Genomic DNA, 13,002 nt, shown 5'->3' on the forward strand with positions numbered 1-13,002 from the left:
GTGGCGCCATGAAGTCCTGCTGCAGTCTTTCGGCGCGCCCCCCTTTCTTTTCTGGGGTCCACAACAATTTTGGGCCCTAGGATCCAGTATTTACAACACTGAAGCAGCGTGAGGTGGTCCCAGGGACCTGGAAGGGTCATCCCATCTTTCTGCAGGGCGGGTTTGTTGGCCCAAGGTCAGTGGGGAAAGCGTCCACTGACACCTATCCAAAGGTTACATCAGAGCTAATGTCTCTGAGCCAAAGAAAGTTCATGTCGAGCCTAATCAGCACCTTTATTTCCTAACACTTTTGTTTCTCTTAACATCCTTTTTCTCTGTTTGGACGCCCACATGCTAACTTTGGTCGTTGGCTAGGAAACGGACCTTGAGCCTGGGAGTGGAGGTAGCAAGTGCCCGCCATAGGCATGATGATCGCTCCTGTTTCCAGTCTCGTTAGATTGCCTCCGTGTCCGCTCAGCACCTTGCTCCCTGAAATCCTGTGTATGGGATATTGTATTCAGCTGTGAATTCTTCCTTGGAGGGTGCTAGACTTCTCAGACATTTCTCATCCAATCAAGTACCCGGTCCCAGAACAGATTCGACGCCAGCCACCTCCAGTGTGCAGTCACCGTGGGTCATTCAGAATCAGCACAGACCCTGCCTTGTGGGAATCAGGAAAACGTAGGGCACACCAGTAATCCATGCAAAACACGCTTTTTATAAGCTGTGTAACCAAGGGCCACTGAGGACAGTGATGTAGATGGAGGAGCCCCAGGTGCCTGGGAGGCCTCTTCCGGGACCTTACACGTCACCTGAGTCCCGACCACATTCTTTCATGCAGATGCATTTTCCTACATTATGGTGCCATAAAAATCCATACGGCTTTTTGGAGATCTAAAAACGATGCTCTGCAAAACAAAGACGATTCAGTTTTAAAAAACCATTGTTTTCATTAACCTTTTCTGACTTTATGAGAATGAACTGAGATACTCAGAAGTTAATTAAACTCCAGTTCCTTGAACAAAGAACAGCAAGAAAAGTGAAAATATATATAGCCAAACTAAGTGTACTGTTATTTTAGGCCCATCTGAGGGTAGGGGATACACTCTTCATAAATGGGAATAACATCAGCAGAGTCTCCCTGCTCAGGTCCTGATTAACTGTCCTTCCAGAAGCCTCCCCCATTCTGGCTTTGGAGGGGACCAGGCCAGAAGTGGCAGTTGGAGCATCTGTTCAGAATGTTGGTGGAGCCTCTCAAAATAGTTTTAAATTGAAATGACTTCTTTTATTTCTCTTACCCTGAATGGAATGTCAGACTTTTACCTCTCAGTTTTTCAAAAATGAAATGCAATGGGGAGGTTGCTGGGATTTTTTTTATTATTATTGATTTTAAGTGATAATGCTTTTCTCTTCTTGTTCTTATTTCAAATTTTCATTTAAAAAAAATTGGACCCATTTTTTTTAAAGATTTTATTTATTTATTTGACAGACAGAGATCACAAGTAGGCAGAGAGGCAGGCAGAGAGAGAGAGAGAGAGGGAAGCAGGCTCCCTGCTGAGCAGAGAGCCCGATGCGGGGCTCCATCCCAGGACCCTGGGATCATGACCTGAGCCGAAAGCAGAGGCTTTAACCCACTGAGCCACCCAGGCGCCCCTAATTGGACCCATTTTTTATTGCTCCCCAAAAGGAAAAATATTTTCAAACTAGCATTTAGAAATCTCTTCGTAATAACTACCCCATCAGTGATGACAAAACTTAGGAAATGTGGTAAAAATGCGGTAGGACAGTTATTTTCCTAGTCAAACATTCCTTGGGAATAAGAATATGGAAAAAAATTTTAAAAACTTATCATTTGAATATACAGTGTGTTCCATATTCTGAGTATGTATATGGATGTGTAGCTATATATATGAATATGTGTATATATTTTTAAGCTCGAATCTAAAGTAATTTTTAAGTGACTTTCTGTTTAGCCTTGGCATCAGTATAAATTCTAAAAGGTCACACTTTTTTAATCTTACCACCCTAAAATTTTATTTACATCAACTGGTATCACCCATTTTTTGTGTGTTTAGTGTAAAGATGTTATGCCTCAGTAATTCTGAGTCTGAAGGCTTAAAATTTCAGCAGCAGTAGCTCAAGAGAAGTACACGTTAATTAGGGGAGAAGCTGCCACTCATCCAGCTTCGTTAGTCTCATTCTCAGGCATCATTTCTGAGGTCCTACTTTTATTGGGGATCCTTTGCAAATAAGGTAACTTCGAACTTAAGTGGCAGTCATGTTATTTAACCCCCCAGAATTTCAGCTATGCATTTAAAATTGTTAAGCTAAATATAATGGAAAAGAGTTAAGAAGAACTCCCATTTAAAATAAGGGCTGTCCACTGCAAGTGCTATAGCCGGTAAATGCGCATAAGAAAACGAAGTCAGTTCTTGTTCCACGGGCATCTTTATTGAGAATTCAGAAGTGATTTCTCACAATAACCCTGAAGTTGCACGTACTACAGGTACCCAAATCATTGTTACAAATACAGAGATAGAAAAGAAAAGAAAAACAGACACTTGGGCTGTTTAGGACCAGAAGTCTTAACCTTTCCAGATCCCATAACCCAGAAGGTGGGTTTAAGTTATGCAGAAACAGTAACTTTTAACATTTTAGTATCAGATATAATTAGAAAAACAAAGAATTAGAGCATCAGAATAAACCACATGAGCCCATAAACCCATGTGTGTAAAAGTAAATGTATATTTTTATCCATAGATGTTCAGGGAGTATGAAATAGCACATGTGTTTGTGATTAAAGCATGGTTGCCTATGAAGTCTGTTAAAATAATTCTCTAGGAGCCCCTTGCCTTGGCAGAAAAGTTCAAGAAATCTTAAGTAAGGGAAGCTAGTCATCATGAGTAAATGCCAGAACTTTAGCTGGACACTAGTCTGTAAGGCTTGCAAATGAGCATAAAGCCCACACCACGGGTTCCTGGGATTTGGGACCTACCTTACATTTTCTGGCAAGTCCCATATTGGCTTTCCTCCATATGCTTTAGCATTTTTTTTTTTTATTTGTCAGAGAGAGAGGGAGAGAGAGCGAGCACAGGCGGACAGAATGGCAGGCAGAGGCAGAGGGAGAAGCAGGCTCCCCGCCAAGCAAGGAGCCCGATGTGGGACTCGATCCCAGGACGCTGGGATCATGACCTGAGCCGAAGGCAGCTGCTTAACCAACTGAGCCACCCAGGCGTCCCATGCTTTAGCATTTTAATGAGGACAGACATTAGCCATTCTTTTTTTTTTTTTCAAAGGTATTTTTTATTTATTTGACAGAGAGCGAGAGGGGTCACAGGCAGGCAGAGAGAGCGGGGGAAACAGGCTCCCCGCGAGCAGGGAGCGTGACCTGGGGCTCGATCCCAGGACGCCGGGATCACGACCCGAGCCAAAGGCAGAGGCCTTAACCCACTGAGCCACCCAGGTGCCCCTTAGCCATTCTTATTTTGACAAGAAGTAAGAGTCCATATAGTTTTAGGGGCTCTATAATAGGACATCCATGTGAGATTTTAAATTCACTGTGGTTATTCTATGAGCGAGCACCCTTTTATTTTTAAAAATGACATGAGGTATCATTGGAATCATGCCTTCTGGGATTCAACGCTTATATCAATCAAGTTTTTAAAAAAAGGTTTTTGGGTTTTTTGTTTTTGTTCTTTAAGTATATAAAGGGGGAGTTTGGGCCCTTTATTTAAAGTCAAAGTAAAGTCTTAATTATAAGAAAATGTATAGTTTGTGCCTGAACTAGTAGCCTTCATTCCTAATTGTTGTGTGATAGCAGTAGTTTTTAAATTTCTTCTCTTCTTGTATTTGGTAGCTCATTACTTTCTTCTCACCTTCTTCCCTTTTCCCTCTGCCTGCCCGTACCCCCCACACCCAAATGTTCTTTCTGGGCACTAGAAGTCCAGCTCTTCCACTACCACTGGGGAAAAGATCACAAAGGTGTATGAGTTGGGGAACGAGCCAGAGAGAAAGCTATGGGTCGACAGATACCTCACCTTCATGGAAGAGAGAGGCTCGCCCGTCTCGAGTCTGCCCGCCGTGGGCAAGAAGCCCTTGGACCTGTTCCGGCTCTACGTCTGCGTCAAAGAGATCGGAGGTTTGGCACAGGTGAGAGTGCATGAGTGAGCCAGCGAGGAGACCCCATACAGAAGCTCTCCCTGCAGGGTTCTCTGAATGTGCAGACTCAAACTTTGTTTTTTTCCTTCCATAAGGAAAAGCCAAGCCTAGGGGCTCCGTGTCGGGTGCTGCAGGGGAGAACACTAGAGCTCGGGACCCTGGCCCTGCCACCAACTCGCAGGGTGACCTCGGTCCATTTCTGTGCACCTCTGTTCTCATCTGTAAAGTCGGACAGCTGGGCTAGATCTTCCTTTAGGTTCTCTGACCGCTCTAGAATTGCGTGGGCTCTGCCAAGATGCCACAGGAAATACTCCAGAAATGTTTCGCAAGTAACCAAATTAATTGTCTGGATCCGTTGTAAATGCAGTTGGCTCTCTCCCTCTGTCCAGAGCAGTGGATTAAGAAAACGATGCCCCATATCCAGCAGCACGTCCCCAGTACCCGGGCAGGAAGAGGGCCAGGGCTGTGCGGTGCCGACCCTGCCCTGGCCTCTCAGAGCCAGTGTTTGCTTTGTCTTGTACCCCGGGGGCCCGCGCCTTCCTCATGCTGGTCCTGGCACTGCTTTCAGCAAGGAGTCTAGTTCGGAACACAGTGTCCTGCAAGAGGAACGCGGAAAGGGTGTCCCCGGAGTCATACTCACGGCGTGCTGGGCACTGTCCTGTCCCTTTGTTCTGGCTGTGGCTTTCTGTATACCCATAAAATACAGGGGGCATCAGCCCCCAAGAGCGGAGGAAGCTGTAACAGGTGAGGTGCGATCATGTGGCCCAGGGGCACCCACGGTAGGGGCGGCTTGGCCTGCTGGCTCTGAGACTCGCACTGTTCCCATCCACCAGCAGCTCTCAGCCTGCTTCTCCATTAGAAGTACTCGAGGAGCTTTAAAAACCTGCCCGTCCCTGGGCTCCTATCCAGATCAGTGAGAGGAGCAGCTGTGGGCCCCGGTGGTCTAGTATGCAATGTGGCAGCCCACGTTCCAGCCAGGTACGGTGGGTCACATACCATCCCAGAGTGAGTCCCCTCGTGCACAGGTTTCAGCGAGGGCCCGCCCCGGTCTCAGTGCTGTGTGGCTCTGGGGGAGGCAGGAGAGGCCTTTGTTCTCAGCCGTCCCTGGGGGGCAGCATCCCACCTGCGGTGTGCAGCCCAGACAGGGCCTGATTCCAGGCTCTGCGGAAACGGATGGTAAGTCACACCGCGCGGACCAAGGGCTGAGAGTTGGTCCATGGAGGGAGAGCTCAAGACGCACACCTCTCCCCGCACCCCGACCCCCTGGCCTTTCCCCTCTGCACCTGACCCCCCGGGCATCTATTTTTAGAACCCTCAGGACACTGGACAGTGGCCTTCACCCTCACAGAAGTACAGAGTGTGTCCGGACGCCTTACTTGGGCCCTGCCGGCGGTGTGGGCTGCCGCGCTGGTCTGCAAGTAAGGCTCGGAGCGGCCTGGCTAAGGGGTGGCTGGAGTGTGGCTGGACCCCACGGCGGTGAGCCGCTCGGCCGCATTGTGGCTCTCACCCCGTTGTGATTTCCGCCCGGGGACCCGCAGTGGCCCTGCTTGTCAGGGTGTCCCAGGCAATGCCCTGCCCGGCCCTTCCGAAGCCGTCCACGGGCGTGCTTGGCATGGCCAAGCGTTAAGTGCCTGAAGTGGAATTGGGCATTTCGTGAGCTTTCTGAGGTTTGCTTATCACGTACCATTTAGTACTAAGTAAATGGATGTAAAGAGCTTTGGGAGAATGTTCGAATCCAAAAATGAAACATTTCATTTAAAAACCACTGTCCCCTTAACCCTTACCAGGCTACCTAGCACAAGGCGCACATACCTGAAGGCAGAAGAGGCCCGGGGATTTGCAGGTCCGCATGTTGCCTTCAGCCATTCAACCTCCGGTGACTCTGGCCCAAGCAGGAATCAAAAGTTAATGCCCCAAATCCTCCTGTAGCATTTCAGGCTTTCTCTCCCTTTTTTCCCTTCCCTTTGCGGCTGCCTTCTCTGCGCCGTGAGGGTACCTGGGAACCCCATGTCGTCCCCTGGGCCTGCTATGTCAGCTAGCTGGTGGCCTCGCAGAGCCACCCAGGGCTGATGGCTGGTGCGGGCTGCCCCCAGTGTCACCTCTGCCCAGCACCCTAGGAGAGCTGCCTGGGGAGAGGAGGGACGCGGGCTAGAATTACAGGCTTTCCGGGAGCCTGTGGCTGTTGGAAGGAAGCACTGTTTTTCATATCAAGGCTCAAACACTTAAATTGCAAAATAGTTATGTTATTGATTTTTCAAATTCATTTTCAGATGGCTTTTTTCCCTTTATTTTAGATGAGAGGTGGGACGGGGATAGGGATGAGCGGGAGCAGGAGGGAGTGTACACTTGCTCAGAGAACATCGCTGGCTCGGAGCCGCAGCGGCCTGGAAGAGTGTGAGGCATTAGAAGGTGCACGAGGCAGAAGGATCTCGACGAGCGATGCTTTTTATGTAGCTATCAGCAGGTCCCTTAATGGTCTTATAACTGTAAATGCTGTCTGTGCACTACTGAGTGGGAGTAATGAGCATTAGTTAAGAGAGGCAAATGAAAAAAATAAATAAATAAATAAACCAAGACATTAAGTGCTTTTTTTTGTCTCCTGGCTTTAAACAAGCCACTTTGCTGCAAACCAACGATCCTGCCATTTTTTTTTTCTAGGTTAATAAAAACAAGAAGTGGCGTGAGCTGGCAACCAACCTAAATGTTGGCACTTCAAGCAGCGCAGCAAGCTCCCTGAAAAAGCAGTATATTCAGTACCTGTTTGCCTTTGAGTGCAAGATAGAGCGCGGGGAGGAGCCCCCGCCGGAAGTCTTCAGCACAGCAGACACCAAGAAGCAGCCCAAGCTCCAGCCGCCCTCTCCTGGTAAGTGGGAGTGCTGCAGCTGTCGCCGGGGAGGTCGCCGCTAGGAAAGCAAACCGAACGCGGGGTCTTTGAGGACAAGGGGTGTTTTGTAACTGAACCGCTTGACGGTGCTTAGGGGAAGAGAATACAGTTTGGGATGTGGCTGTTGGGGCCGACATTGCAAAGGCACCATTCTTCTGCTTTACCTTCTTAGTCTAAGAAAACTTGGGAATTCCGAGCTCTCTGCCTCTAGTCCTTTTACAGGTATTTAAAAATACTCCTGCTAACTTCCCAGTAACCTGTGCAAATACTTCTGCCCTCCCAGAAGACGCCACCCCACTACTGCTGCTGTGGGGACACGCCAAGCTGGGTGTCCGCAAAATGAAATCTGGACTCGGTTTTCAACGTCCCCTGCCCAGCAAGCCCTCCCTTGCAGGCAGTCCAGCAAACCTGGCATAGGAAAGGTCCACACAGCCCTGTTTCTGAGCCCCAGCAGTCAGTTAGCTCTGCCCTAGAGGTCAGGAGTCTTCGGAATCCTACCTAGGAATAAGGCGATTTGCCTACATTCTCCCCAGCGAAACCAGAATAATGAGACCCGCCTTCTCTCCGGCCTCTCCATTCAGCTGTTGGAGACCCTGCCATCCTATCAGCTTTCCCGCGCACCTTTGCTCTACCTGCCTTCCAGATTCCTGAATCGTTATATTCTGATAAATACAGTATTCTTAGGAAGAAAATTGCATCATCCCCCATTCTGGGGATGGTGACCTCACTCAAGTTAAATCAGCTGTGTCCTTGCCAGGCCACATCCAAGCCCCTTGGTGGTCAGCACTTAGCCACACTGTGCTACGTACAAGACGGGACCGACCATTCCTGCCACCTCCCATCACGTGAACAGGATTGTTCTGGGACCAAACGCCAGCATTTCATAAGTACTTCACGTGCCAGGCCCCTTTCTAAGTGCTCTGTCATTTCATCTTTACATCACCGCTGTGATGCACATACTGCGTCAGAATCACAGAGTCTGTGAGAAAACTAACACATAAGATCTGAAAAACTGGCCCCAAATCTCTTAGCTGGTGGGTGGCATCCAGCTCGAGCAGTAGGCCTGGACCTACTATACTGAAATGGCATTGTAACAGGGAAGCCTTCTACGCAGAGAAGAAGGTGTCTGGGAGCCAAAGAAAGAAGCTGTTTTCCCCCTTGTTTCCTCCAGCTGCTTTCTAGATGGCAATGCGAGTGCCTGCGGGTCCCGACCAAGAGATCTCACATAAATACTTCGTAGGGCCAAGATGCACTAGCGGGGAATGTACCAAGGTATATATTTAGACCTGACAGCTCTAAACACAATTAGAAATCCTCTCTCACCCCACCCTTAAGGATCCTAAGCCTTTGTAGTTACGGTATACCTTAAAAACTGTGAAATCTAATTTTAAAAGTCTCACAACATTGCATTCAGTTCACAGAGTCAAACAAGCCGCCTGTGAACAGCCCTGAAACTATTTTTCCAAAATAAAAACTCAGTGGGGTGTAGGGACCAAAGTGGCGATGTCTGCAAAGATGTAAAGGTATATTTTATTTGCCAGGAAAAACTCATGTCACTGAATGGGCTGCACTTCCGTACGGAGAATAGCTCTCCCAGTGAGCACCAGCTTCAGGACAAGAGATCCCGCTGAGCCGTAGACCCTTCAGAAAGTGTCGGGCTGTTCCCTCAACAGTCAGCTCTTGCCTTTTTCCCTTTTTTTAAACTGCCGTCTTCATGGCAACATTACCGCTTTAACTGCACAAAGGAGCCTGGATTGCAGATGTCCTTCTGACAATACGTTCTTCTCAGTGGTCCGCACGGTCCCAAGTCTTGGGGAAGAGGGGTTGGGGGAGGAGGGCGTCCTGCGCCCAGCCGGACAGAAGGACACGCAGACTGGTCGGTGGGGTATCGAGAAACAGCAGCCCCATAACCAAAAGCCAGGCTTTCCCCTGGCACCCATGTCAGTGGCCTCTCTGAGTCCAGAACTAGCATTAAGGAAAACAAAATATATTTATTGTCAAAGGAGGAAAAAAAATTATTCCAAACTATGTGCCATGTCAGGACCTCATACGCCTCAAAATTTTTAAAAAACTAATTTTCAGCCAAACTCTGTGTTCTTAGAAGTCCGTTTTCGCCATTGGAAGGCAACTGTGGTGCATTTCTTCCCATCCAGGCAAACTAATCGAAACGATTCCTGAGAAACGTGCTAGATGGCTTTTTAAACAGCCACTCTGAAGCACCCTAAATCCCAGATCCCTTGGCCATATAAGCAACGTGACTCGTCCTCCTGTATTTGGTTTTGACTTGGTGTGGCTGGTGTGGGCTAAAGGTCATTTCTGCCAGCCTCTGAGGGGTAGAACCCCTGAGTCCTTGGGGGCACCACGATCTTCACTGGTCACAGGCTTTCCCACCCCAGAGCTCGTGTTACGGTCTTCCAGTGACTCAAAAAAGTCCCTGTATGAAACTGGGCAAGGCCTGGGGTACGGCTGCATCTCTGAGGGCAGTGGGGAATCTTGTTACAATAAGTCTATACATAAAGTTTTGGGGTTCTCATGGTCAGCCTCAGGACTCGTCTCCACAAGTGGCCAGGCCGCCTGGAAGGCGGTGGGGGGTGGGCCAGGTTAGGGATGGGTGGGGAACAAGGTAGCTCCACATTCAATTAGTAAGTCTGTAACCAAAAACCCATCCATCTTTGCTGGCAGGTGGCTGACTGCATTTCTATTATTAGCTGACAGGTGATGTCACAAAACCTGTCATGGAGCCAACTAGGGAATCCTCAGTGGAAGATAAATGAGAGAGGGGTTCAGGTTATAAACAAAGGTGCCCTCTGGGTAACCTCTAGTCACGGTAGACCTGGGACATATCAGCTATCCTTCCTTCTCCCTGCCCTCCTTCCCACAACCCCAGCCAGAACTAGGGCACCAGGTTCGTGCTGTGTAAATTATCTTCCCAGCTAGGAGTCTGGCTGTACAGTCTGAAGTGTGTGAATGTACTTAACCTTCAGTAACCTTTCCATTGTTTACTTTCGAGTATACATTTGTAGCTTCTGGCAAAAGGTAGGGAGAGCCTGCAGTGTGTGCCGGCCTCATCTATTAATGGAGCTTCAAGAGGGTGCGTTCATTTTTTTTCCCCCTGAAAGGAAAGGAAAAAACACTGGCAGAGGGAAGAGTTTTTTCTTTTTCTTTTTTTTTTTTTTAATTTTTTTTTTTTTTATTAGCTGTAAATGTGAATACTTACAAATAAGGGTCATTCTGAAATCCCAGCCTGTGAACCATGTTTTCAGGGAAGCCGTGCGATCCGCTCTGCGGGGTCTGGTCTGGGATTTAGGAAGCACGTTATTTCTCCTGCCCGCTCAGTGGGGCAGTCCCATCTGTAGGATTATCCTTCCGTATTTATAGAAGACTCCACTTTTTTCTTTGATTACAGTCTACTTATTTAATCTGTAGTTTCAGGCTTTCACCAAAATCTGATTTATAAGCATGCATTACTAAGCTTTTCTTTTGCAATAGCTACTTGAAAAAGATCTGTTTTTCAAGTTCGTCTTCCCGGCATCTCTGAGAGTCTCCTTGAGTCACTCTGGTCCCAGGCACTCAGGAGACACCATATACAGCCCTGGTGGCCAGTGCTCAGGATTCATTCCCAAGCAGGCCGGGGGGGGGGGGGTGACCTGATCTCACCAGAGACCTCCTGTTCCGCTGAGGCTATCTGAGTTACGAGTGCTAGACTCATTTCCATCTCGGACTCCTTCCCAGCGTGCTCTGTAATCTCCAGTGATTTGTTGAACCCCATCTCCTCGACAGTTAGATGTGGCTGATGGTAACTGTAATAAGTCTTGGACACCTCCTAAGATGGGGGCTCCATGATAATAACATATACAGTATCGTTAGTGACGTAAGCGGCCGGTAATTCCGCCATTTGTAACACTTCTGAAAGCATTTATTATAAACTGCATGAGGGCAGGAATTATTGTCTTTTTTGTCAGTTTGGGACACTGCTGGTGCATGCGGAAGTAGAAAAAAACAATACAGTAAGCAGTATAGCAAGCATGTTATTTATTCAATAAGTATTTGTTTAACAGATGAAGGCAAGGTCTATTGGGCACCTAACGTGCAAAGGTTGCTGATAAAGCAGAAACCCTTAAACTACTGTGTTTTCCAATGAGATGAGCTTAAGTTTTGAGAAGATCTGCTCAATTCTGAGCTCTGTTATTATAATGTAATTATAGTTAAAGCCAAATCTCAAGTCTCTGATAGTGACATTAAAGAACTCCAAAGAGCATGACTTTGGTTTTGTAATAACAAATCTGATTCCGTAGCTCTAAAAATGACTTTATTAATGACACAGTATAGACACATCCAGACATTGGGGAGGCATTGAAGTGACATAAGGCTCATTACTAATTTGTATCATTGCGTTTCAACTTAAACACTTCTCATTGCCTAAGATCTGGTACTAATTTTTCTAATTTTTTTTCTAAAATAGCACAGTAGTCCATCAAATCAGTATACCAAATTTTTCATCCCATTTTTTCCTTACTCCCAGACATTTAGATTATCTCCATTATAAACAACACTGAAATAAACATTTTTCTGCCTAAAGCCTTCTTTTAGATTAGATTATTTTCTTGAGATAAATACCCAAGAAAGCAATTACCCAGTCAAGAGGTATAAATATGTTTTATGGCTCATAAATGAAGTATGTTGCCAAATAGATTACTAAAAAACAAACAAATAAAAAAACTTTTACTAATTTTCACTATAAAGAATATAAGAGCAACTGATTTTACTGTATGGTTACCAGTAATGGATGTTGTTACTATTTCTGATAAGCTGGCATTGTGTTCTTTCCCTTTTTTTTTTTTTTTTTTTTTTTAAATAAGTAGGAAGGATGAGCTTACTTGATAACCTCTCGTTTTTTCCTTCTTTTCTCTTGGTGCTACTACTGTCAGCTAACTCAGGATCCTTGCAAGGTCCACAGACCCCCCAATCCACTGGCAGTAACTCGATGGCAGAAGTTCCAGGTGACCTGAAGCCCCCGACCCCAGCCTCCACCCCTCATGGACAGATGACCCCGATGCAAGGTGGAAGGTATGCAGAAGCGTCTCCGTGAGCCCCACAACCGCGGATTTTTGGAGAAGACGTGGTATTCTCTTGCGAGTTTTGTAACGTTGATTCCTACGGGTTTTATTCATGTCATGATTTTTGGATGGTTTTTACATTAATTTTCAAGTTAAGCTTTTTCCCGAGCAAGCGTTCAGTGGCAGTTCCTGCTACTTCTGAAGCTGTCCTTCTCCTGCCTTCAGAAGCAGTACGGTCAGTGTGCACGACCCATTCTCTGATGCCAGCGACTCGTCGTTCCCGAAGCGGAACTCCATGACTCCGAGCGCCCCCTACCAGCAGGGCATGAGCATGCCTGACGTGATGGGAAGGATGCCCTACGAACCCAACAAGGACCCCTTTGGTGGAATGAGAAAAGGTGAGTGCAGGGGGACCTCGCCCTGGCTTGGTCGAGAGGACGGTCTTCTCTCGGCCATCGCACAGCCAGTTCACTTACCTATTCGAGACATAGCTGAGTCCCCGCTCTTCGGCCTCCTAGATTTCTGGCCTCGGGGAAGCCTCCGTTTCCTCATCTAGAAACTGGGACCTGTCTACAGGCTGTGATGGAGCTTGGTTGAGTGGGTCCTTGGAGGACTGACACACGCGGTGCGCAAGCGTGCTCATGGCGCCCCCTGGCGGCGCGGGTCGTATCCTACAGCGCAGGCTCGCAAGAGCTGGGGCGGCGTGGTGTGCTGCCAAATCAGAGTCAAACCACAGATCTGTAATTAAATATGGCCGTTGATGCGAGAAGGGACCCCGACACAAAAGTGCAGGGCTATGGGGTGGGGGTGGGGGGTGGGGGGGGACATCCCATGAGAAAGGGTGGGTGGGGGGCTTTGAGGAGGTGTCGGTTACCTGTGGCCACCTGAGGAGTGCGGGGTCAGTCAGAGAAGCGCAGGGAGTTG

General features: G+C 47.6%; 1 protein-coding gene across 9 annotated transcripts in view; it reads left to right on the top strand.

The window, feature by feature from the left end:
- ARID1B (AT-rich interaction domain 1B) overlaps positions 1 to 13,002 on the top strand; it is a 441,388-nt gene that overhangs the window by 410,100 nt on the left and 18,286 nt on the right. For all 9 annotated transcript variants that reach the window (XM_047732510.1, XM_047732515.1, XM_047732511.1 and 6 more), the window contains 4 exons: positions 3,919 to 4,128; positions 6,796 to 7,000; positions 11,950 to 12,088; positions 12,304 to 12,476. In XM_047732510.1, the coding sequence (XP_047588466.1) occupies positions 3,919 to 4,128; positions 6,796 to 7,000; positions 11,950 to 12,088; positions 12,304 to 12,476 (727 nt within the window). The remainder of the gene's footprint in view (positions 1 to 3,918; positions 4,129 to 6,795; positions 7,001 to 11,949; positions 12,089 to 12,303; positions 12,477 to 13,002) is intronic.

The sequence above is a fragment of the Lutra lutra genome, chromosome 6, assembly GCF_902655055.1.
Source record: "Lutra lutra chromosome 6, mLutLut1.2, whole genome shotgun sequence".
In the NCBI taxonomy this organism is placed as follows: Eukaryota; Metazoa; Chordata; class Mammalia; order Carnivora; family Mustelidae; genus Lutra; species Lutra lutra.